Source organism: Camelus dromedarius, chromosome 7 (genome assembly GCF_036321535.1).
Source record: "Camelus dromedarius isolate mCamDro1 chromosome 7, mCamDro1.pat, whole genome shotgun sequence".
In the NCBI taxonomy this organism is placed as follows: Eukaryota; Metazoa; Chordata; class Mammalia; order Artiodactyla; family Camelidae; genus Camelus; species Camelus dromedarius.
The window spans coordinates 6272998-6299498 of NC_087442.1; the positions used below are offsets into that span (position 1 = coordinate 6272998).

General features: G+C 39.9%; 1 protein-coding gene across 5 annotated transcripts in view; it reads left to right on the plus strand.

Annotated features, from left to right (window-relative positions):
- Positions 1–287: 287 nt before the first annotated feature.
- The window catches only part of EZH2 (enhancer of zeste 2 polycomb repressive complex 2 subunit), a 55050-nt gene continuing 28836 nt past the window's right edge, over positions 288–26501 (plus strand). The window contains exons 1-3 of one of the 5 annotated variants that reach the window (XM_064487266.1): positions 288–400; positions 21269–21392; positions 21960–22110. In XM_064487266.1, coding sequence (XP_064343336.1) covers positions 21276–21392; positions 21960–22110 — 268 coding nt within the window. In that variant the 5' untranslated portion in view covers positions 288–400; positions 21269–21275. Of the gene's footprint in view, positions 401–21268; positions 21393–21959; positions 22111–26501 lie in introns of those variants that run through there. The other 4 variants (XM_064487265.1, XM_064487264.1, XM_031455554.2 and 1 more) reach the window with 4 other exon arrangements.

Genomic DNA, 26501 nt, shown 5'->3' on the forward strand with positions numbered 1-26501 from the left:
GCCGTGCGTTCCGCGAAAGAACAAAGAGACGGCGCGGCGCTTCCACTCGGCGGCCGCGTCCCTCAGCTCCCGCCCGCCCGCGCGCGCGCACGCGCCGCCGGCCGGGCCCGGCCGAGTCCCGCGGGCGCCTCTGCGTGGGGCTGGCTCGGCGCCTCCGAGCCCGGCGGGCCCTGTGATTGGACGGGAGCCCGCCTCGCGTCCCGCCAATCGGGGCGGCGCTTGGTTGGACTGGGGGGGCCAAATAAAAGCGATGGCGATTGGGCTGCCGGGTTTGGCGCTCGGTCCGGGAGCGTCCGACACCCACTGGGACGCAGAAGGCGGTGGAGCCCCGGCGGCGGCAGCGGCGGCGGCGCGCGGGAGCGGCGCGCGGGAGCGGCGCAGGCTGGGGCGCGGGGCGCAGGTAACGCGCCGCTGTCGGGCCGGCCGGCCGGCGGGGCCCCGGAGCCCAGCGAGGGGCGGCGGCGGCGCCGGGACATCCCCGCCGCCGCTTTGCCCGTGTGGGTATCGCCCAGAGCGGGCTTTCCTGGGGCGCCGCTTTGGCTGGTGGGGTGAGAGGAGTCCCCTCAGAAGGGGCCGTGGGTCCGGCTGGCCCCCGCGACCCCGCGGGCGGGCATTGCCGGACCCGGCGACCCGAGGCGGGAGCCCGGGGCGGGCGCCGCGAGGGGCGTGCGAAGAGGTCCTCTCGCGCGCCCGCCCCTCCCGCAGCGCCGGGGCTGGGCTGGGGGCGCTCCGGTGCCCGGGGCGGGCCGGCCGCCCGAGCCCCGGTCTCCTTTGTGTGGGGCGCCGCGGCGGGAGCGCCCGGGTGGGACGGGACACACACAAGTTGGTGGGACCTCGGCGCCGAGTGCGCACTCAGACAAAGGACGGACTGTGTCTCGGGGGAGCTCGGCGCGGGGAAGGGGCAGTGACACCGGGGCCTGACAGCGGGCGGGAGAGGGGCGTGGGGAGCGCCGGCCGCGGCGCCGGGGGCGGGCTCGGCCCCACGCCCCCTCCCCGCGAGCGCGCAGGCTCGGCCGGGGCCGCGGGGGCCGGGACGGCGCGCGGAGACTCGACTCCGAGCGGCCGCGCATATGACATTTTCCCGAAAAGCAGTCCCTGAACCCTTGGTCTCCACCCGCTCGGACGAGGCAGTCCGGGGCCACCTTCCCCTTCTCGGCTTGCTTTCTGTTAAGTTTGAGGGAAAGGTCGAGCTCTTCCCCTTCTCGGTTTTTGTTCGTTTCGGAGGGCTTTCCGTGGAGTTCCCGAGTCATTGTGCCCCCCCCCCCAAAAGTCGGTGCCACAGGGTCACTTTTTGAAAATGGGAAGGATCGAGAAGCACGGTATTTTGGAAAACTTCGTGAACTCACGGCCGGTGAATTCCCCACTTTCTAAAGAATCATAATCTTAAAAATTACAAGCTGTTTCGGCCAACTTGTGTGATCCGTCTGAGACTGGCGACAGGTGCTAACGAAATCAACTGTCATTTAGTCAGCGATTATTCACCGAATCCCTAGGGGCTGAATGAGAATGAGATGGTAGAAAGTTGATCGAAAGAAAAGGCTTATGACAAATCTGTGCTTAGATGAGGTGGTTAGCAATTTCTCATTAATTGGTCTTGTTTTCTGTGAACAATAGCTTTGTTGAGTCAGAAAAGACCGGCAGCAGAAACGTTTGTTGCCTAAGATATTGAATGTGTGCTGTCCACAGTTAAGCTAAAACTTCCTTTGTTTGTCACACAGGATCGGTAAAATTTAAATTCATTTGGAAATAAAGATGTGTCTTCGGTATTTAAAAATATTTTGTTACAAGGCTTACTTTCTGGGTTTTAAAGTTCATTCATTATCAGTTTGATTTGATGGCGTTATAATGTCATATAAAACAATAATGACATTAATGTCATTTAAAACAACAGTTAAAACAAAAATCTCCTTAAATGAACACTAATGCCGATACAGTTGAATGTAATCTATACTTGTAGGGGTTTGGAGAGCGTGTGGGATCCTAACCGTTAGACCACTAGGGAGCAAGGGGGTTGTGGACTTTCTTTTCCATTATTCTTCATTCATGACCATTAGCAACTATTTTATGTTTGGGATTAAAATGTAGAACAAGTGTGTAATCCTAACTAGTTTATTGACTATTTTATTTGCAACAAAATGAAAGTATTTAAGATACATTTAAATTTCCTTTTACATTCCCTAAAGTTAGGAATAGCTGGGATTCTAGACCTAGATATAAAGAATCCCGTTCTCTCTTTTTGGAGGTGTGTGAGGGAACGTAGAGTCCTGGAAACAATTAGGAAAATGGCATCTTAAGTTCTAATTTTTGTGGAAAGTGAATATATTCAAAGAAAGAGAATTTAGAAACACATAGGCACTCTTCCGATTTGTATTGTTCTATCTGATGATCTAATGTGCAGCCTACTATCTTATGGTTTCATAAAAATGGAGACAAAGAAATGCAGTGTAAAAATCTTTATTACGTATTTTGCGGTGTTGGACACCACTGGACAGAAATGCCAGGTGCTGTCCTAAGTATTTACATTTATAGTTGCTGGTAATTATATATTAAAAAGTCCTGCTGATCATCTTGCCCATTGTTGTGAGATGAGCTACTTAATGCCAATTTTGGCAGAAATTTGGATTATTTAGAATAAGAAATTCCAGTTTTCCCCCCTTGTGTACATTGTATTTGGTAATTGCTATATTTGTGCTTGCTTCAAGATTTTTTTAAGAAGTCTTTTTGGAGAATTGGTTTTACATTTTTTCCTACTTGAATTGAGAATGTATTAAGTAGCAGTGATTAAGAAAAAAAACACACTTGTTGATTTAGTGTAATTAGGGAAAAGAAAAAAAAAGCTGTAATACTTTCATACCAGCTTTGCCTCCTACGGCATATATATAAGTGATGATCTTTGTGTTGGCCACTAAAATTTTTAGGCAAATTTCCTCAGGTCACACTGAGATTTTCCAGGATATCTTCCATCCTTTGAGCTGGCATGCTCATCAAGGAGTGTAAATTAGTTTCTGTCTTGGCCTAAAAAAACAGTGATTAAGAAAGTTGATCCACTGCTTTTCAAAAACCAACAGCAAGGAAAAATCCTCTGATGATCTAATGCTTTCTCGGGTCACTTAGAGATGATTTATGGATTTGCCTTGAAGTCTTTAATGTCTGTAGAAATGAAGAGAACATTTTCTGTGCATTATGAAGGATTCTGTATGGGCAGGTGAAATCAGTTTGGAGGAGAGCATAAGTGGAGAGGAACAGCTCATTAAGTTCAGAGAAAGCTTCACCTGCTAGAGGCCTTCCTTGAGTCTCCTGGGGGCACCTGGTGTTCTCAAGAGCTTTGTACTTTTCTTGTAGCCTGTATCCAGCCAACTCCTTCATCACACTCTTAAGGCCTTGAGGCAGAGGCTCTGTCTTACCTTTCTTTTGTATACCTGGTAGTTGCTAGAGAATAGGGGTTAATAGTTAAATGAATGAAGGAAATCCAAAAAGTGTAAGGAAATAATTTGACAATGGAACGTGCAAATAGGATACATTAATATTTATGTTGTGAGGAACTTTGGAAGGTGTTTTTCTCCTTGTTTGAGAGGCAGTGGTTACAAAGAAAAGTAACTCAAGGTGAGTAACTTCCAAGATGTCTCCTAGTTATTTACATTGAGATATTGAAAATAAGATATTCTTTAGATGCAACTATTGGTTTTCATGTTTGGTGTTTTGGGCAGCTAGAGAGAAGTGTAATGGATCATCCGGATGCCTAATGTACAGTATCTGCTAAATTTGTTTGATGTTGAAATTGATCGTTGTACAAAAATATAAGGAGAGCGTCCATCTTTTAATTAAAAGATGTCTCATTACAGTTAATGAGTTATTTATTGGAATAACTTGCAGTAGATTTTGAAGCTAAAACTGAAGTAGTGCCAGTGTAGTTACAGAGCATTTATTGGGATGCTCTTCCCATCATTTAAAAATGATTTGATCAATGTAGATTTGCAAATCCAATAATATCTCAAAAGGCACAGCTGATAAACTTGTAAGATAGTTGCACTGTCTTGTATTTTGCCTCTGCACCACTACTTAATGCAAAAATAGGACAAAAACAAAGTGAAGACATTAAAGTGCCTACTATTTGCTGGACACTTTATTCATTTCTCTGGTTGGTTAGTTGGTTGGGTTTTTTTTATTGTGGTAACATTCACATCAGATGCTTTATTTTTAATTCTTGTAAAAACCACTTTGTATTCATCGACAGATGTTTGGATAAATAAAACGTGGTATATAGATACAATGAAGTTTTCCGCCATTGAAGGACTGATGTACTGACACATGCCACAACAGGGGTGAAATGTGAAAGTGTTCCGCCAAGTGAAATAAGCCAGACACAGAAGGAAACAGTTATATGATTCCATTTATAGGAAGTACCTACCCAGAACAGGCAAATGCAGAGATAGAAAGTGGAATAGAGTTTACCAGGTGCCGAGGGGGGTGAGTGGGAAGTTGGTGTTTAATTCGAACGGTCTGTTTGGGAAGCTGAACAAGTTCTTGACTTGGAAGGTAGTGATGGCTTCACAACATTTTGAATGTGTTTAATGCCACTGAATTGTATGCTAAAAAATGGTTAAAATGGTAAATTTTATGTTATGCATATTTTACAATAAAAAGGCTGTAACAATGCCAGCACACTCTGCAAACCTTTACAGATACGGAAACTTGAGTGTCAAAGGTTAAGAATTTGCCCAGGATTATCCAGCTAGGAATTTTCAGTAGGATCCAAACTTAGATTCTGGTTAGTTCCATATTATCTACTGGTCTCCTGGATGATCAAAGACGTCTGTTCTAAGAGTGAGTTTATTTGAATTGATCAGAAAGTTACATTTAAAAGTAGGTAATTGTAGTTTTATGGGATCTGATGCCCTGGACAAACGAAAAGATGTCTTTGTAGATTTCTTTTCAGGAATTGATCAGAAAGTTACATTTAAAAGTAGGTAGTTGTAGTTTTATGGGATCTGATGCCCTGGACAAACGAAAAGATGTCTTTGTAGATTTCTTTTCAGCCAAGGTTGCAACAGCGCACACTCTAAGGGGAATATGGTAGTTTTAAGAGTGTGGTCTTTGGAGTACCATTCTGGTTACTGAGCTGCCAGTTTGTGCTGGTGCAGGTTATCCTTGATGTCTGAGTTCCTATCTGTAAATTGGTGGTCATAATGACAGGTATTCACTCCATAAGGTTGTTGAGAGGATTAAATTAATTAATACGTGTGAAACCCTTAGAACACCTGGCACAAATTGTTTGATAAATGATTCTTAATTATTAGGCCAGTATTGTTAAGAGTTGATGTACTTTCTCATTAATGGAACTAAACACCTCTCAAGTTTAAATATGTATTTAGAACCTATACATAAAGAAAATGGTGCCACACATGCTTTATCTGTTGCTGTTTTTTTTTTTTAGAACTGTCTGTTGATTTAAAACAGGTAATATATGTTGTTTGAAAAACTGAAACAGTTTAAATGTTTATAAAGTGAAAGCTTTCTTGATTTCTGTAATCTTATTCCCTACCTTTAACAGTTTGGTGTATATTCTTCCCAAACTTTCCAATGTATTTATATGAATATGTATTTATACATGTATTTTACAAAAATGGGATCAAGTTATTTTGTTATAAAACAGTTTTTTTAGATCAATACAGGGAGATCTATTTTTAAAAGCTTATATTTCTTTAAGGCTTGCTATGTGGCTGACACTTTTAAGTGCTTTCATTTATCTTATATTGATACTGTAATAGCAAGAGATAGATTAGGTAACTGGTTAGTGTAGAGTAAGAATTTGAATTTGGGCATTTAGGCTTCAAAGCCCTGATTTCTTAGCCCGGGGTTTGTTTTTGTAAGGCCTGAGAGCTACCAGTGATTTTAGCATTTCTTAGAGAGTTGTAAAACAGCAACAAAAAAACCCAAAGAATATGCAGGGTGACTGGATGTGGCCTGCCAATCCTAAAGTACTTAGTGTGACCCTTTTACAGAAGTTTGCCGCCCCAGCTTTAAGCTTTCAGGCGGTTTTGTTACGTAGGACACGCAGTATTCCAGCTTCTGAGTGTCCACACACAGTCAGCTGGCCATCTGTGGTGGACTTGGTGTTCTCTGCCCCAAAGAAGGGAACATCCTTATGTATCTCTGGACATTTTGTGTGACAACTTTCTGTAAGGGGAATTGCTGGTTCAAGATTGTGCACATTTCAAGTTTTAATAATTGTCAAATTGCTTTCTAGAGAGGTACCCATTTTTTTGTGTGTGAAAAACTAACCTTATTGAAGTGTAATTTATATACATTAAAATGCACACATTTGAAGGGTACAGTATGAAGAGTTTTGGCAAATGTAAACATCTGTGTAACCAGCACCTCAGTCAAGATATAACCTTGCTATCATTTCGGAATTCTCTCATGCTCCTTTACAATCATTCCTTGCCACCGCTGGTCAGATTTCTCCTGTTCAGGAATTTCATATGAATAGAGTTATGTGACTCTTTTGTGACTGGCTTCTTTGATCCAGCATGTTTTTGAGATTTATCTATGTTGCTGCTTGTTCTACTAGTTTCTCTTTATTTCTCAGTAATATTCCATTGTGTGAGTATTCCTGTGTTTCTTTTTGCTTTATCTGCTGATGAACACATGAGCTGGTTCCAGTTTTGGTTCTTGGTAGAAAAGCCTCTCTGACCATTTGGTCCAGCCTTCTGTGGATGTATCTTTTACTTTCTCTTGGGTAAATACCTTGTTGTAGTTGGATCACTGGGTCATGTGGTAACTATTGATTTAACTTGATGAGAAACTGCCAGGCCACTTCTCGCGGTGATTGGGCTGTTTTCCGTGGGGCTGGGGTTTGCGCTGTAGCCGTGTGGGAGCTGCAGCTGGTTTCCCACATCCCTGAGTCTTCACCCATGCCGGTGTTGCTGCCTTCTAAGTCAGTGGCATCTAGCACGTGCTGAGTATCTTATTATGGTTTTAATGTGCATTTCCCAAGTGATCAGCGATGTTGAACATCTTTCACCTGCTAACTGGCCATTTATGTACATTTCTTGGTCAAGCCTTTTGCCTGTTTTAAAAATAGGGGTGTTTGTCTCACTGAGTTGTAAGGGGTCTTTATTCTGAGTTGTAAGGGGTACACATGTATGTCAGGTGTATCTGTATGCAAACGTTTTCTCCTTGATTTTCCTTCTTTGATTTTTGTGTATTTCTGACAATATATAAATCAAGTTAAGTAATAATATTAGAAGCATAATTGTTTAAAATCAGTTAAGTTGTATGAAAACAAATTTGTTCTTAACCCACAAGTCATTTAGTTCTTGGTATAACAATGTTTTCTGTTTGCAGAAAAGAAACATGAACATGAAAAAGATACTATTTATATAGATGGTATTAGATGTGTGGCTTGGGGAATTTGAAAATTAAGCTTTAACTAGTTTTGAAAATGGTAATATTTAGTAGTTCTTTAGGTTTTCATTTTGGGTAATTTGGAACTTTTTCATTTATTAGTAGGTTAACATTTTTCTAAAATTTTTTCAGAGGATAAATGGGAATATTAAAAGTGACTTTGATCTTAGAATCTGGTAATGTAGAAGTGATGATCAGGTTGCAAAGCTTGGTCTGCCTATTTTGACAGTTAACTAGATTTTTTATTGTACAAACAGGTGGCTTTTAAGAGCGTATAAACTTGATTTCTGTGTACAGTTTTATTTCTGCAGTGTCAGTTGTTTCTTTTGCTCAACACCTAATTTTCTCCCACAATAATTTTTTGTTTTTCTTTATTATATAAGTACTACATGACACCTCCTTTTCCCTGTTTAATAAAGAAAGCAAAAAAAAGCAAACATTTGGGCTTCACTTGGGTGGCCTACACCAAGCCACGAGATCACGCCCTCGCCCAGCTCAGCCTTCCGTGGCTGTCCATTCCAATAGCAAACTCCTGAAGCTGGTGTTCCAGGCTCTCTCCATACAGAATTGCTCGAACTATTTCAGCTGGTCTCGTCTCTGATAGTTTTCTTATACTTTTCCCCTGTTGAGCTCAGCTGGTCTTTTTACTTCTCTCTAGAAATCTTGCATGGAGAGTCTGTGCTCTGTACTGTTTCTGGAATGTCTTTTGTACCATTTTAGATCTCAAGATGCTGTTTAGCCTTTTTGTCTCAAAACACCCCTCCCCCTCTTGCAAGCAAACTAGGCAGCTTGTCTCCTGCTTGGAGGGAAATGTCCAACCTGTCTCTGGTGTTTTTCTCTTCCTCTCCCCTTCACTTTAAGCTCTACTTTACTCATCTACATGGTAGAAGTTAGAAAAGGGTTTTGTATGTAGTAGATAGAAATATAATTTTGTGAGATATAGGACCAGAGCCCTGAAAATTTGAGGATTTCTTGAGCAGCAACTCAGTGAATTATTTAAATAGCACCCCCACCCTTTAAAGCAGGGCTTTCAAGAATCTTAAGTGAGTTTTGTTCGGCTTTGCTGGGTATCGTCCAGTGAACTTTGCTGTCAGTTGCTGCTACAGAATTTTAGTTTATATCCCCAATATACTGCTGACTAAAGTCAGAAAGCTTGAGAAACTCTAATGATGGAAAAAAGTGAGGAACATAAAACGATTCCGCAAATTTATCTCAAGATGATCTTTACCCCTCCGTTGCATTCATGTGAGCTAAATTCATACATAGTATGTCAGGATGTTTCTAGTAAGTTTTAAAAAAGTGTTAAGTCAGAACATCATGACTTTTATCCATTTTAGTGCCTTGGTTTTTGATACTAAAGACCACCTGACAAAAAAATAAACAAAAATTTTTTAGAAAGGGAGAGGGTTCAGCACAGTGGTAGAGTGCATGCTCAGCATGTACAAGGTCCTGGGTTTGACCCCCATTACCTCCATTAAATAAGTAAACCCAATTACCTCTCCCCCCCATAAAACAAAACAAAACAAACAAACAAAAAAAAGACCATCTGAGAAGAACTTTGTAAGCAAAACACAAAAATTTAAGAAATAGTTGATTTTCTTTAAACAGTGAAAGAATTTCCATCATCATTAAAGAAGCTTGTGTATGTTTTTGATGTTGTAGACTCAGTGAAGTTTCAGTGTGTTCTATTCATAGGTACACGAGTACCTACCATGTGCTCACAAGTAATAGAACTACTGACTATTTATTGCAAACCTGCTCTGTGCACTCAGTGAATCAAACGTTGTACTTCTGAAATTTGTTTAAAGTCATGTCTTTTAATTATTTAAAAATAAACACTATATATTATTTGCTAAATGAGAAAATAATTGTCCTTTGAATATTATAAAAGAGCCTGTTAAGATGAACTTCATGATCTTTTAACAATATAGTGAAATTCTAAAATGTTTCTATATTCAAATTATTTAATAGTGCAAGCAAAATATGCAAAATTATTTTAAAAATCCCTTATGGGTACTGTAAGATATGGTACCATGAAAAGTTCTTATTGGTCACAGAAGGCTGGGGAATGCCCTTCTAGAGTCATCAGTAAGGACTTTTAAATGGCAGATATGTTGCTTGAACAGGCTTAGAGGAAGGAGATGATTTGTCCTACTTGCTCCATAAGTTATTTTGCCTCTTTGGAGAATATTTATCTGCTTGAAATACAGAGCTCGAGTCAGCTATGAAGAAGACATTTCAGAGGGAGATTCTGCCTGCAGCTGGGCACTGTGCAGAGAACACAGACTCTTGGCTGGGCGCTGCCCCGGGGCTGGTCCTATTTCCTTGGCAGGTGGGCTCTTTGGGTCTCTGCTGCCAAGTGACCCACATGAACAGACAAGCCGAGAAGTTGTGATTATTGAGGAGCTACCTTGTGCCTTCAAAGGGTATGTGTATCTTTGCTTTGAAGGTAAAGAAATAGGGGCATGGTGAAGGTAGGTAACTTGCCCAAATTCACACAAGCAAGGCTGACGTCCCTTAGAGAGGAGGTTTTTGCTGTTTCTAGGGTCCTTCTTAGCTCAAATACTGAGATGGCAGGTGCTTGGTTTCTGTTAGTCACTAGATCTAGTTCTCTGGAGAGTTTGAGAAATACTGGACTTGCGTTCACGTGACCGTCACAGGTAATTGAGATGCTCCCTAGCTGGCATTTATTCATGAAATATCTAATGCTGGTTATAAGCCTTTTTTTTTTTTCTTCTCTTTTTTTGCCTCTGCGTAATAGGCATAATAGCACCTAAATCTTTTAGGACTATGATGTATCTGACTAAACTAGGATTGTAAACATACAAACTGGCATATTGTGATTTGTGATAAGTTTATATTTGGGCTTTGTATTGTTTCTGTCACAGAGCTCCTAAAACCCTTGCAATTTTCTATGACAAGAGTGATAAGGGTGTTTTCTGATACTTATTTGTAATCAGCTCCTTTCAGCCACACCTGACTTTGTGTTTAGAGATGACTTCTGGAAAGCATGTAAGGATGGGGACCGGTTGCTAGGGAACTGACCTTGAGATGAGAGGGTTGGAACTTTCAGACACCACCCCACCTCTCACCTCTGGGGAGGGGAGAGGGGCTGGAGATGGAGTTCAGTTACCAGGGGCCAACGATTTAATCAATCAACCTTGCCTGTGTAGTGATGCCTCCGTTAAAAACTCAAAGGGACAGGGTTCCTGTAGCTTCCGGGTTGGTGGACACATGGAGATTCAGGAAAAATGGCATTCCCAGAGAGCATAGAAGCCTTGTGCCCCTTCCCACACACCTGGCCCTATGCACCTCTTCTATCTGCTGTTCCTGAGTTACATTCTTCTATAATAAACTGGTTTTATAGTAAGGAAACTGTTTTCCTGAGTTCTGTGAGTTGCTCTAGCAAATTAATCAAAATCTACCTTAAAGTAGATAGTATCAGATTTGAGTTGAATTGTAGGATCCTCAGCTGGTATCACAGAGAATTGCTTGGTGTGGGGAAAACCCCTGCATGTTTGGTGACTGGTGTCAGAAGTGAAGTGCTATTCAGAATACTGTGTGTAATGAATGAAAACTCTTGAGAGAGTTACTCTCTGTACAACAGGTCTGCATTGACAAGTTCAAACTTATTGTTTCCCAGTTTTTCCTATAGAATTTACTCTTGTAGTTAAAGAAATAGTTTTTCTTCACTGTTTGGCTGGTGTCACTTGTTACCCACTAACAGCATGTAACCACGTAGCTAGCTGGACCAGGCAGTTTTCTGGAACACAAAATTTCTTCAGACAGTTTATTGGGTGCCTCAGTCTTCAGCCATTAGGACTATTCAAATAAAGGATGAGATACTCTGTTCCTTCCCCTCAGGAAAGAGACATTCTAGTCCAACTTTTACATCTAGATTACCAAACAAAAAGTCATCTTTTCTAGGCACAGTCTACAAACTCCAAATGTCAGGAGCTCATTTTAGTCTCTCCTTTTCTTTTCCCACCTTGGGGTGCTGGGATTCAAGTCCTTTTTTCCTGCCTAAAAACATTAGTTAGTTGGGTAATTGCAGAGAAATAACTGCAGGGATTATACAGCTAGTTTCCCTGTAATTGGTGAATTCTCTATAATTCTGTAGGTACTTGGAGACTGAAAAAAATATTTCTTTCTCAGGGCTTAAGTATTTGTGATAAGTGATGTTACAGTAATGAAATAAATAATCAACAATATACTTGGTAAAACAAATACCAAAAATATCATTGATTTTAAATAATCCTTGAAGGGTTTGACGTTTCCTAGTACCTCAGCAGTATATTTGTATTTGTGATAAAGCTTTAAGTCATGAAAGTCATGAAAAGCTCATCACTGCCCCTGCCTCCTTTACTTCCATCTTGGCCTGAAACTACTACTGTTTTAGCAAGAGAATGAATCTCAGGGTAGAGATGAGCTTAAGGTGCTTCCGAAGGGTCTGAGTTCTGTCGTCCATGGGTTAGAGAAATGGCACTTGAAAGTATCTTTACCTGCTGTGGTGTGCACCAAACTCCAGTCCTGGAACTGCCAGCTAAGGGCTACTCGACTATGGAGGTTGTCTGGGAATTCTGAGAGGTTCTGCAAGTACTTTAGGATTAGTAGTTTGAACTGCAAAGTCCATTACAGGATTCTGTCTTCAGAATATAGAGGGAATTGTGTTTTGTTTGAGAGTTAAGATATAAGGTCATTGTCTAAAGCAGCAGTAGTATGTTGGCAGAATTACCCATGAAGAGTTTCCAGGAAGATGCCATGTCATAAATACCTTCTCTTTAGGTCCAAAACTAACCCATCTTTCCTCTAGTATGAGAGCAGTTCACTGTTCTGTTGAGCACAGATTTGTTGGTGTGCACTTAGTGGCCAATGCTGTATGAAAAACACTTTGAGCATGAGAGTCACTACATGGCTAAATACTGTGTCAAGGACGTGCAGGGCAGGTTGTGAGAACAGCAGATTCCTGTCACCTGTCTCATGCTCACTTAGGTAACTGATTGCCTGGAATGATGGGCAGATCCGTTGTATTTACCTAAACTGAGCTTCTCTTAAAATTTTGCTCGATATATGTTTAAATTTGTACTAGATGTTGGCTTGAGATCTAAGATTTAAAATAGACTTCCTAGAAGGAAGAATGGCTGTCATCAGACTTACCTACTTTTTCATTCTTTTTGCTTGTATTGATCACACAGAATGTTGAAGAAATAGTAATGTATCTCATGTCCCATCCCTGAATTATAATGAATTGTGTATCATAGTTTTAGTTTGTGGTCCATCAGTTTTTGTTCCATTTCCCCTCCAACAGTGTCTCAGTAAACTGACTACATACAACAAAATGAGAGGACGTAGCTTATAAAATGGGTTTCGTACAGTTTTCAAAGAAAACTTTACCTTCTAGATGTCAGTGTAATTAATTATTTTATCTATTGTCCAAACAAATTACTTAAAACCTTTATGATAGTTCAGTTTTCCACTTGGTTTAAGTTTGTATGCCATTTTTTTTCTAAGACATGTCTAAACTGATAGAACTTTCAATTAAACACAGGAATGCTGGTCTGTAGACTCCATATTGAACTTAGGAGTTTAGCTTACTCTTCTGCTGGAAGGAAAATGATCTTATTTTTGTCAAAAATATGTTACTGCAAAGTCTACTCGCTTTTGCTGAAACAATCCAGTTAATATTTTCTGTCATTCAGCTAAGATGGACACATGACTATAATTTTCCTGTGCCTTTTAACAATACTGTGCCTTTTTAGCACAACTTAAACCAGGGTTACAAATACGATCTGTATTCCCCTCCCCTTACTTTCCCTTATCGCAAGCCACTAGCACATCTGTTTCCTAAAAACTTCTTGAATACATATGCTTTTCATAATACTCTGTCATCTGTAGTCGTGTGTGCAAGTGACCCAGTAAAGTTTAGGCATGAAGATGCCTGTTGTATCTTACAAACTTGCATCTCTCACAGGATCCAGCACTTTCAGAATGTTTCATAAATTCTTACTGACTGGTTGATAACACCTCTGTTTCTGGCTATCCCAAGTCCTTTGAAACCAAAGTTTCATAAGTTTCTTTTCCTTGAATTTTTGCAAGTCATTTGGGTGGAATGTTTGGGTCCAGCAGTAGTGAGCTTGTGTATTTTTGTCACTTTTTTCTCCTTTTTAAATAAAAATAGAGGTGTGCTAGGAAGTGAAAAGGAACAAGATACTTCTATCTTTTTGGGGGGTAAGGTGAAGTGTGAGTGTTTGGGGAGTTAGTTGGGAGGATGGGGTAGTTTTAGGTAAGCAGGAGGGTCAGAAAAGTGACCATGACTGTGGACTGTATCTTTTTACAGTGGTGAAGGGTAGGACAGATGGATGAAAACAAGCAATTTGTTTATAACAAATTTTGTTAACACTAGTCTCTTAATTTGGCAGAGGTGTATGGCGAACTCTTTTGGATTCTATAGTTGACAGTTATAGCAAAATATCCCTCATTAAATATTCTTCACATAGATTTTTGTTTGCTTTTTTTTTTTCAGTTGCAAGAATGATGATTCCTAGGCTTTCATTCTTACAAACACGTCTTTTAGAAATAATGTAAATATATGCCGGTTCTAGGCTCTCTGCTGGGCAGATGAAGAAGCGGGATGGTGTTGTGATTTCTGATTCACGGGGTGTCTGGATATACTTAGGGCAGCTGTTCTCCCAGTGTGCTCTGTGGGCCCCGGGGTCCGTGAGGTTAAAGCTCTTTCTGTAATACTTTTAAGATGTTATTTGCCTTTTTTCCTGAGTTGCCATTTGCACGATGGTGGAAAAGCAGTGGTTGGTAAGGACTGTTGGCACCGTAGCGCTTGGAGTAAAAAAAATAAGAGCCAGTTTTGAGAATGTCCTTGATTAAGTAAAAGATAGTTATTAATTTTACTAACTCTTGGACCTGAGTGCATGTGTTCTGTGCCATGAGACGACCGGTGCGCAGAGGCCTCTGCCGCGTGGGGACCGAGGAGGTCGGGCTCTGGGAGCCGCACGGCCGGCCGTGGTTGAGTTGCAGCCGCGCTGGCTGCTTTTTTCTTGAAGAACTGTTTTTACTTGAAAGAAGGGTTGACAGACCAACTACGTTTAGTTGACCTGGGTATTTGGCAGACATTTTTCAGCAAAGTGAGCCTGTCACTTCAAGGAAAACAGCTGACCATCATTTGCTGTGGGTAATAACATTTGAGCTTTCAAAGCAAAGTTTAGAATTTTTGGAAAACTTATCTGTTTTCCAAAGTATCTGTTACTCTGAGGTTGACAGCGCCCCAATAAATACTTAAAGACTCTTCGATGAGATCAGTGGGTTTAACAAATATGATTTTTTTTTTGAAATATGCGAATGTAAGGAAAATCTGCATATCTCAGTGGACTAGTGTTTTTCAGATGAGTGATGATGTTATAAAATCCCACATGTGTTAAAGATGCATTTCGAAGGAGAAAGACCAATGAATTGTGATGCTGCAGAGTAGGAAAGGTTTATTGATGCAATTTCAGATTCCCCTTTGAAGCTAATCTTTTAAAAACCGCCACTGCGTGCTGAAGAGTAGTGGTTGTCTTGAGGAAAAGCATCCATGAGGTTGAACTAGCCACTTTTTTCTTAACAGTTTCAGAGTAATGTCAGAGCGTGAGAGTCACAACTACCGCAAAAGGCTACTCAGATACTCTTCCCTTTTCTAGCTAAATTATCTGTTTGGGAATGGATTTTCTTCATATTTGTCAACCAAAACAACATGTTGGAACAGATTAAATGCAAAAGCAGATAAGAGAATCCAGCTGTCTTCTGTTAAGACAGATACTAAAGAAATTGGCAAAAATGCAAAACAGTGTCCCTCACTGACTTTTTTTTTAAAGAAAAGTAGTTTTAAAAATGTTACTAATATGTAACAGGCTTGCTATTATTATCTTTAAACAAATTAATATTTTAAACATTTCTCAGTTTTAAATGTCTAGTATGCTAAATATTGGTAGATACAACCCATATAAACCAAAGGGGTCCTGAGACCAAAATGCTTAAGAGTGTTGTGGTGTCCTGTTCTCTTTGTGCTGGTAACTGCTACGTGTGTAGTTAATGTCTCGATTTGTACCTAAGTTCAAATTCTTAGTGGTGGCAGTGACTCACTTAGGGCTTCCTCTTAGCTTCTTTTTTTCTTTTTTATTCTTTTTCATTATAGGTTATTACAAGGTGTTAAATATAGTTCCCTGTGCTGTACAGTAGGACCTGGCTGTTTACTTTATGTAGTAGTTAGTATCTGCTAATCCCAAACTCCTAGTTTATCCCTCTACCCTCCCCCGCCCCGTAACCATAAGTTTGTGTTTTGTGTCTGAGTCTGTTTCTGTTTTGTAAATAAATTCATTTGTGTCATTTTTTTACATTCCCTCTTAGTCTCTTTTGATCAGGTTCTTCTGTCTCCTCATGAGTGCTTCTGGTTTTTCAGTTTTAGAGTATCTCTTGCCATCTTTTTTCACCATTCACCCTACTGTCCACCCAGTCAGAACCCTTCTCATTTTATTCCTGAATTACTTCAGTACACCAGTTGTTTCTCACCTATGTTTCAAACTTGAGCGATGAATGGAACCCCAGGGTTGACGTGACTTTAATTTTATTAATATGTACCCTAGAAATGTACAGACATAAATTTGTTAATGGTAAAACCAAAGCAGAACTACAGATTAAATACAATCAAATCAGAGAACACATATTTCATGATGCTGTTTCATTAACATGAATAGCCAGTCTATTTCTGTACTTTGACTTAAGAATACTAACAGAGAATGGCTGTTTGCATATATATGTTTTATAAAATGCTGTTAACTTCTGATCTTTATTTGTTCAGGATAATTAGACCTGTTAACCTGAGCTGTGACACCTGGCAATCCTTGAATGCCAGTTTTGATGCCACTGGATCACTGTGCTGATCACTGGAGCATTGTGGACTTACTGAAGTCTGCATTGGATAGATACAAATATGTATTGCATATTTTACCACTGGGTTTGCTGGTTGGTGGGAACCAAGTACAAGTTGGTGAGATCTCTGCATCACATTGGCTTTGCAACATGCACAGGGCCTGAGTGCTTCACAGGTTCCTTTGTTTGCCAGCCTTGCCTGCCTTTACTTCCCTGTTTGGTTTTTCTCATAGCACTCAACACCATCTTGCATACTGACATTTTACTTTGTTTTTGATCATTTCCATCCAAGTAGATTTTAAGTTCTATGACATCATGGATTTTTGTCTGTTTCATTTATTGCTAAGCCTTTGGTTTCTATCAGAGCACCTAGTATGTATTTGATGTTCAGTAAATACTGAATGAATGGATATATGAACATTTCTCTATTAAAACTCCAAACTCAAATGTTCTTTTCTATGTTACGTGTTTAATGCTGTGTTCTAGCTGGGGTAAAGGCATCTTTCTCTGTCCATCTTAAGCAGAACTAAACTGGACCTGAATTGTATAGAATCATTTGATTTGTTTGATCAGTATATGTATAATCAGTGGCATAATTAATTTCCCTGGTTCAGAGTCTGTATTACTATTAATATAGCCTGAAAATGTTACTGTCTTTTTAGGTAGACACCATCTTATAAGCTCATGAAAGGCTTTCCCCCCTTTTAAATTGTTCAAGTAATGTTCTCTCAGTTGTAAAATAGTAGAATTAGACATGGGAAATTGCCCGTCAAATTCCTTTGAAGTTAAGGTTTATGGAAGTACCAGCTGTCTTAATTACTACCTGTTCTCCTTAGCCTTGTTTTTTAAATAGTTCTAATCATCTGTTCATATTTTTTGTTTTTTTCCTGTTTAGTGTTTTACATAGCATTTTAACTTTTAAAACAGGTTTCTGTTTATCATTTGGAAAAGTGGATGCCATTTTTTGAAATCAATGTCTTCACATTAGATTGTTGTATAACTTAATTCTTTTCTTTAAAAAAGAGACTTTATTTTGGAATAATTTTAGATTTCTGTAACCATGGTACATTTGTCAAAATTAAGAAACCAATATTACTATGTTACTATTAACTAGAGACTCTATTTGGATTTTACCAGTTTTTCTGCTCCAGAATCTAGTCACCATGTTGCATTTAGTTGTCTCCTTATCTCCCGATCTGCAACAGTTTCTCCGTCCCAATTTGTTTTCATGACCTTATTTATTGATCAGTTATTTGGTTGAAATGCCCTTCAGTTTGGGCTGATCTGGTGTTTTTGTGCGATGACTGCGGCTGCAGGTTTGAGGTTTGGGGAAGAGTAGATGGGGGTGCAATGCCCATTGGGTTGCACGGCGGCAATCTGACCACAGACGGGATGTATTCCTGGTTCTCCACTGGGACGTCACCTTTCCCTCCCCAGACTCTGCTGCCAGGCTAGGAAAGTAGGCATATGTATTTTGAAATCCGTGCTTGTCCCTCGTTCCCCATTTACTTACTCATTTAATCATTTCTTTCTCTCATAGACTCATGGATACTTATTTTATTAATTCGGTGATAATACCGTTGTGGTTGATTTTGCTGCTCAGATTACTCCAGCTTTGGCCACTAGGAGTTCCTGCACTTTGGTTCCTGGCTTTGACATGTCCCCGTCTTTCATCTTCTGAGTGTCCCCTTACTTTCTGCTATAGGCTTTTCTCGTGTTTTTCCTGTCCCAGCCCTAGAACCGGTCATTTCTCCAGAGCCCAGCTTCCTTGTGCTGGAGGATGGGCTGTGGGTGTGCTTCTGGGGTGGAGCCTGGAGGTGCAGCAGGTCTCTCCATCTGCATGTGTATTAAAATAAATGATTCATACTGCTGTGACTCTAGTCTATCACTACTTCTTGCTTTTTTGTCCCTGGTACCCCATGAGAAAATTTACCAATTGGAGGACAGTGTTTCTGTCCAGTTCTTTCCGTCTTTAGCCTTCCTCTGTCCAGTCAAAACAGATTTCCAAAGTTTCTTAGAATGGATCTCTTTCCCCACCCCACTTACAGTGGGGGTGAAGTGGAGTAAAGAGTGAAGAACAGGAAATGTGAGTTTAATGTTATAAATTTGATAATATTTGGAGGGAGTTTGTTTTATGTAAAACATTGTTCTAAATTGTGCCTTAAGTTTTGTTCTTTTTTTGTGGGTCTGCCTGTTTCCATGGATGTTAGAGTATATCCCTATACTTGAAAAGAACAGTCTGCACACTTTTATTTCTTAATTCAGAGGTCATGGTCCTTATTTTGATAATTTCCCATAAATGAATCACTACACTTTTTCTCTTTTACCCTCTGGTGTGCATATTTACCAGATCATCCTATAATTTAAAACCTTGACTTACGTACGTCTTTATTCGGAAGAGCTTTGTGAAATTTGTAAGCGTGGAAATTTATCCATCTGTGCCCTCTTACAAAGAGGGTGTTTCTGAATCAACTGGAATGTTCTGTTGTTGATCTGCAGCTTGTTAGTTCAGTAAGAGCTTTGATTTTGTCCTGACATACTGTTTTAGAGATGTTGTTACTAATGGTAGAAACAATGCAGACAGTATTCTAGAATGTAAGACAAGGAATGTTCTAGTAGAAAGCATGAAGTGCTAACTAATGTAATGATACCTTGTTACCAAGGCATAAAAAATGTACCTTAAAAATGAATTGTAGTAATACCCATGTTGCACATCAGTGAAAAGAAAGCTGTGCTCCCAGTGTAGGTTTTATCAGGTACTGAGGTGCTGCCTCCAAGGACCAAGAGTTTGTGGAGGCAGCAGGTGGGACTAGCTGTGGTTAGTTTTTGAGTTCATGAAGCAATGGACCATTTCTTTTTATCTGATTCCTCTTCTTTCTAGTTCCTCGGCTTATGAAGTGCTAAATGTCTGAAAATAATTTGTGTCGAATTATTTGAGCTCATCTGTTAACTAGCAGGTACGAAAGCAAAAAGTTGCCACAAGTTTTTTAAAAATTAAGCTCCAGTTTCTCTCTAACTTTGTCTTTTTGTCCTACCCCAGGGTCTTCCTAACGTTCTACCTCACTTCGTTCGTCACTGCAGAGCTGGGATGGGCTCTGGGGCGGGCCTGGGGACCTCAATCTTCTGGTTCTGAGGACTGTTATCTTTGTTCATTTCAGCAGCCCCCAGGCAAGGCTGCACTTTGAACCTTTACAGGAATAGTCCTGTCTCTGATCTCGTTCAACTGTCTTTATCTTAAATTCTAAAATCTCTTCATTCTTCTCATTCCCTCAGTCCTTGTAATTTGGGCTCTTTGCCTAATCTGGGACCCACCCTTGTTAGCAGGTCTGCTGGCAGCACCTCCGGGATCCAGCTGTCTCTTGCTCATACCTGAGTCCCTCCTCTTCTTGGCCTTTTGAAATCCAGCTCTGCTTTTAAGGTTGGGTTGCCACCTTTCCTGCCTTCCTTCTGCGGTTCCTTACTTGTCTGCCCCCACCCTCAGCCCCTGGTCCTTTTGCGGGTTTATCTCATATTGTGATGGATATTCTCTTAGGCCTTTGAAGGTGGGATATCAGCTCCAGGAGGGCAAGTTCTGCGTTTCATTCATCTTTGTGTATTTGTTGCCTGATTTACTTTATTACAGACTTTCTTTGCCCCTCTTTGGGCTCCGAGCAGTCCACTGTTTGCCGTCTTTGTTATTGTTTGGTGGTGGCGTATTCCTACAGAAAGTTACCCACTGACCTCTGGGCCCTTTTTCTTCCTCTAATTCTTCTCCTTAGGCAACTCTCGGTGCCTGAGGGCTGTGTGTAAACAGGCAAGTGAAACCCTACTCAGTTATTCCAGTGAAAGTCATCTCCCCCCATATTGTAATCATTACCACGTTTCCTCCTAAGTAACTCGGACTCATTTACTTTGATCACCCGCGTGGTTGTGGGAGCTGCATCACCCCTTGTCCAGTGACAGGACTGCCTTCCCTCTAACCTGGCCTCACCTTCGAGTTTTATTCTCCTCCAGGGCCCCATCCCCTGCCTGCTCCTCTGCAGTCAGCTGGGCATCTCCCTTCTCCCCTTTACTTCAGATGCTCAGTGGCTTCACATTGCTCTTACATAAATGAATGAAAGCAGAAATCCCTAACGTGGCACCTTTGTACCATCTGACAGAGGGATGTCCTTCCAGTCTTTTGAAGATACAAGTATGATTTTAATCAACACTTTAATGAGAAATGTTCTAGAAGAGTTCGCCCTTCTAGACTCTGTAGTGTGAACCTGGTGGACCACAGGCTGTGCCCACGTTGCACATATTTGGCTTCTAGAACCTCTGGACTCCAGATAAGGTGGTAGGGCTCCCTGCATTCCTGTCCTCTGGCTGGCAGAGAAGCCCTAGGGGAATAGAGGGGCCGCAAGAGGCAGAACCACAGACTTTCATCAGTGTTTAAGGTGAAGCATGGTTAAAAGTGCAGCGGGAGTCCTTTAATTTGTATATTTATCATATATTGTACTGTGTATTTTCTACCTTTAGTGCTGTATGTAAATTACTTTTTTTTTTTGATTTATCTTTTTCAGTCATTCATTTACGCCTGTAACAGCTAATTTAGCGATGGAAAACTGAGAATATGTGTCCACATTTGTTTCCACTCAGCAAGTGTGGGTCGCATAGCTTGTCATTGTATACTTAATCCCTGTAATGGGCCACATTTCTGTAGGATGACTGCAGTTTAGGAGTGGAGTATCTTTGTAAATAAAAATGTCTTTTAAAAGTTGTAGTAAATGAAAATTTAGACTTTGAATGAAATGTTTTAAGGATTTAACCATGCAGAACGAATGAGCACCCTTCTGGCAAATATCAACAGTGTAATTACACATCATTTCTTTTGTTGATTGTTAGTTTGCTGGGGATTAAAACACAAGTGATCATATTCAGGCGGGTTAGATTAGCGATTTTAATATGAAACCATTGCTTTTAGAATAATCATGGGCCAGACTGGGAAGAAATCTGAGAAGGGACCAGTTTGTTGGCGGAAGCGCGTAAAGTCAGAGTACATGCGGCTGCGGCAGCTCAAGAGATTCAGGCGGGCTGACGAAGTGAAGGTACCGTGTCCTCCGTGACAGCGTGTGTGATCGAGGATGCCCCCCCTCCCCGAGAAGGGTACAGGGTCACGTTTACAGTAAGATAACTGGAGACTTGGAAGCTGAGGTCCTTGGTTTGCTTAATTAAGATAAAAATCGTACCATGCACATTAATGATGATGGAAAGATTTTAATCTAATGATTATTCAGCCTACTTGGAAATCATCGTCTTTTCAGTGTACCTTGTACGGCATGTGTGACCCAGGACCCAGACATACAGGGATGTGTTTCATGGTGTTGTATTTCCAAAGCTGTGATTTTTTAGAAAAAATATAAAAATACACGAAGTTAACAAAGAAAGGATGGAAATAATTTAATATTCCCCTCCCACTTTCAGTAAAATAACAAATGTGATGTATTTTGTATTAATAGAATGTGGGAAACAGTAATTTCATGTAAAATCCATATGCTTTTGAAGGAATGTTCCTGATATTTTTGAGAAGTCAGTAGATTTTAACCTTCATTAGAGATATTACAAATTTTCTAACAATGAACAATTTCTTTTCTCCTCTCCTTCATTTTTTAAAGAGTATGTTTAGTTCCAATCGTCAGAAAATTTTGGAAAGAACAGAAATCTTAAACCAAGAATGGAAACAGCGAAGGATCCAGCCTGTGCACATCCTGACTTCTGTGAGCTCATTGCGCGGGACCAGGGAGGTTGGTGAACTCACGCGCTGTAGTAATTATCAGTGCATTTTGGTTTTTGCTGTTGGAACGTTGGTTGGTTGTTGAGAGGAAGCCATTGACCTCAGGATGTCCCTTCTTTTATTGCTATTTCTCTTTAATGTGCAACTGTTAATGGCTGCCTTAGGTAGCACTGCTGGTATTCCTGTAACAGAGCTCTTGGATTTAGAATATGCTTGCACTGTTTTTAGGTAGATTCCTAGATTTTTAAAAGACTGTTCATTAAAAAAGAACTTTAAGATTAAATACTCTTGAATGTCCTCATCAGATCACCAGTTAGAGCAAGGCTTTCTGACGCACAGTTGTCTTTTTCTCTCCCTCTTCATATGAATTAGCCATGCTGTAAAAAATATTTCTTTCCATCCATACTCATGGACTGAGAAAGCTTTTTATTATACATTTTGTTCAAATTCTAAGGCTCTTGCTGTAAGAATTTTTAAATTTGTGGTTGAGAGATCAGAATTTGCGTTTCTAATAGCAATTTTTGAGTGAACGAGACAGATCTTAATTACTCCTTAAAATTACTGTTTTAAAGGGAAAGCATCTATGCTAGATTTTATAATTAAATAACACATTGAAACATAGTGGCAGCAAGATGAAAAGAAAACGGCAGAAATTTATACAGTACAGAACCAATCAGTAGGATTTTGGTTAAAGCATTTCTGTTTAAGTACCTGTTTTATATAGGAAGACATGCTATATGGTGTGGAATGCTATATGAATGGACATGGAAGCAAAAAGAGGGAAGAAAGTGACTTGAGATATAGGTGACACAGTGGAATAGATGGTGGTTCACCCGGATGTCTAAATATGCGAAGCATCTGAACTATAGAATTTGTTCTAAAATAATGTTTTCAATGAGTAGCCATTTTTTTAATAATATTGTAATAATCCAGCACTCATTTGCTGTTGTATGAGGCTTGTTTGAGGTTCTGTGACACCCTGGCTTCAAAGACTGGTCGGTGCTGTCACAGTAGCTCAGTCTGTGCTCGACACGGACCTGGTGGTGATTTCAGCAATGGTATTAGTGGTCTTGATGGTGACGCGTGACTTGGGATGATTCTTAGTTATTTATGGATTTTGTCAGGTGAAAACCCTTTAAAGCTTTGACTCGCAATTGTATAAACATGTATATATCATTAATACCTTCCAGTCACCTGGAAAAGTTCAGCGCCTACACAGTAAAGGTAAATGACTTATTAATATATGAAAAGTGAAAGGGATTCTTTTCCGTGCCAGTCAGAACATTCTCAGAAGGGATCAGGATGGAGCTTCTAACTGATTCTTTTGAAAATTTTGTCTTATGACCTTCTGGAAATTTTGAGGTGAAGGCAAAAGAAACCTTGTTTTTTCTTCCCGGAGGAATACATCTCTTACATTTATGGTAAAAGTTAACAGCAGTAGTGGTTTCTGGCACTGTGCTCAGGTACTCTACCTCATTTTATCTTCGTGATGGTTGTATTTATTACCCATCTTTTATTCCCAGGTGAGGAAACTGAGCCTTAGAAGAGTTAAGCAGTTTTTCCTTGCTCTAATGATCTGATGTGGGCCTGGAAGAGTACACTTTGCTCAGACACATTAAGAAACTACTAAAGGACATTACTTATATACAGCTTGAGTTGCTCATGATATAATTTTTGGTGTTAAATTTAAGAGTACAGTTTATTCAAATGAATATTTACTAATTCAATTTTTCTTTTAATTTTGTCAAGTGTAGATAAAAGACATTGAATGTAAAGATAGCTCACTTTTCACTGAGTTTGTGAGATGTTGTAAGAAGAAAGTAGCATTTTAATAAAATAAGTATTTTCTAAACTTAGTACCCGTGAAGGTTGAGAAAAAACATTTTCACAAGATAGGAGGGGAAAAGGAGGAAGGTGATCGCCAGCCTCAGGAATTCAGTTTCTGTTGCATGGAACTCTGACCTGGTCAAGCTTGTTCATTTTTGAGCCACTCCTGATAGCTGATTCTGCTTCAGATGTTTTGTCTTTTACTCCTCCTACCTCCTACCCCCTTTAAAACCATCATCACCGACTTTGGGAAGCTGAAGGTTTATACAGTTGGTGATAAACTTTTTGGTGTTATAACAAATAATAACATTTTAGGACTGGAAAGGACTTTAATGATCTGTATCTTGTCTCCTTACCTTTCAGATGAGACTATATCCCTGTTTATTTTTCTTCAGTTTGAGCATTTCTAGCTATATATCAGGTTTCTTTTATACGCTTTAAAATCAGAGCCTGAATTAAGTCAGAAGCAAGAGGATAAATAAATTAACCTGTTTTGCAAAGACTTTCTAGGAGTAGGCTTGGCAGAATTTGTAACTGCAGTGTTGACCCAAACACCTCAAGTCTGTGGCTTTCAACATGTGGAAGTGCTGTTATAACATTGTTTTAATGAAGTCCTTATTTTTATTAGCTGATCCTTTATAAATGCTGTCTTCAGTTTAACTCCTTTAGCATGACAACGATTCAATGACAATTTTTGGTTATTCACTCAAGTCATACTTTATTCCCTTCTATACTTGTAGAAGTGGATACTCTCAGCTTTAAAATGATCGATTTTATCTAGGTTATTTTAGTAAAGAATGTCTAAGTTTACTTTCTGATCTAATGAAGTGACAGCTGTAGATGCTGACTTGAGACCAAGGAGCTCTGCAGATAACCTGGAGACCACATCTTTAGTCTATTGTTTCCTTAATGTGTGCTTTTAGAAGCCTTGTGGGTACTTATTTTTTGGTGTTAAAGTTAGAGAACCTAAGCAGTGTTGCCCATTGGACTTTAATACAGAGTATGTGTCTTTTTTTCTTGTTAAAAGTACTCTGGCTTCTTGTGGACAGTGACCGTAACATATGTTTTACATTTAGTTCCTTTGCTCTTCAGTTTTAAGAGCATTCAGCCCTGAAAATGTGTGTAGGCCAAGGGATGTTCCCTTGTTGCTATAGTATATGGCCGTTTATCAAAAAATTGTTTCTAGGTGACATTCATTACTTTACCTTATCGATCAGTAAAAACTTTATCTTCTATAAGTCTGCACATTAGTAATCATGTTCCTCAATGTGTCTGTTTTTCCAGTTTTGCTGAATAAACTGGTTTAGGAGATAACTCTTGTAGTCCTTGCTAGTGCATTTCTTGTTGTGTGTTCTCCATTTCTTGCTGAAAACCACTAGGCACTTTTCCCCTTCATTGACTCTTGTCAAGATTTTTATTACCTGTACATATTATGACTGTGAAAGAAATGCTTGCTCAAATGATGTCTGTCTTCTAGGCAAGTGATGTGATTGGTTTAGTAATTCAAAAATATCCTGCCAATATGCATTTTTAGATTCCCAGGAGAATGCAATGTTCTTGTAAAAATTCTGTGTCTTGTTTACTAAAAAGAAGAGTGAGAAATGTGGGGCTTCTTGAGAATGTTTAACATATATGCAGTGTCAGAAAGACCTCCCAGTCCTCTCATGAAGAATTAAAAATCTTTTGGACTTTTCAGTGCATACAGGTTTGCTCTTCCTAGTGATACCGGAAATGATTTTAATTTTAAGTTCATCACCTATCATTTGATATTTGCAAATGAATTTTTTTTTTGGAGTGGCTTCTATCAGAATAACACAGAATGTGTAAGTTCTTTCATAGGTTTGCAGTTTTGACTTATTTTTGTTGGAGAAGAAAAACATCTTATTTACATGTAAACACCTGATTGCATTATTTATTGATGTGGTGATACACTTTCCTCAGTTAATTGTAAACAGAAATTTAGATACTATACCCAAAGAAAAAATAATATGCTGGTGTACTCTGTATACTTGAGTGGTCTTCACTTAAATACACTTTTAACTTTCAACAAAGTAACATGCTTACTTTCCTTCTTAAATTTCAAGATTGTAGGACCAACGGGCATGCTCAGCCTTTGAGCAGACGTGGCAGAGTCGGGTCGTTTTTCTCAAGTCTAGGAATAGATGAGTGGCTCTCGCAAGCGTCTCTTTACTCATAGTCTGCACATACCCATCCCTTCTTGGTTCCTCAAGGAACTGGATTCTGAGTTGCCTTCTGCTGCTCTTTGTCTCTCTTAACCATTTATTGGTTGAGTCTCGTGTTAACTCTGCCAGTCCTTTCTGCTCATGTAATTTTTTCAAGTCATGGCAGCCTTTGCTTGCTTTCTGGCTCTCTTTTACCTGAAATAGATGGAACCTTACTTAAATGATCGTAAAGGAGGTTTTCTTTGTCTTTTGAAAGGAGACTAATGTAAGCATTTTATGCTTTTCCAAAAAGGTCACTTGAAGAAAGATCACTTACGTCATTTGAGTTTATGTATCATTAGCATACATTAAAGATACATCATACACTTACGCTGTTTGAGATCACATTTTAAATTTAAGATTATATGCCTTAA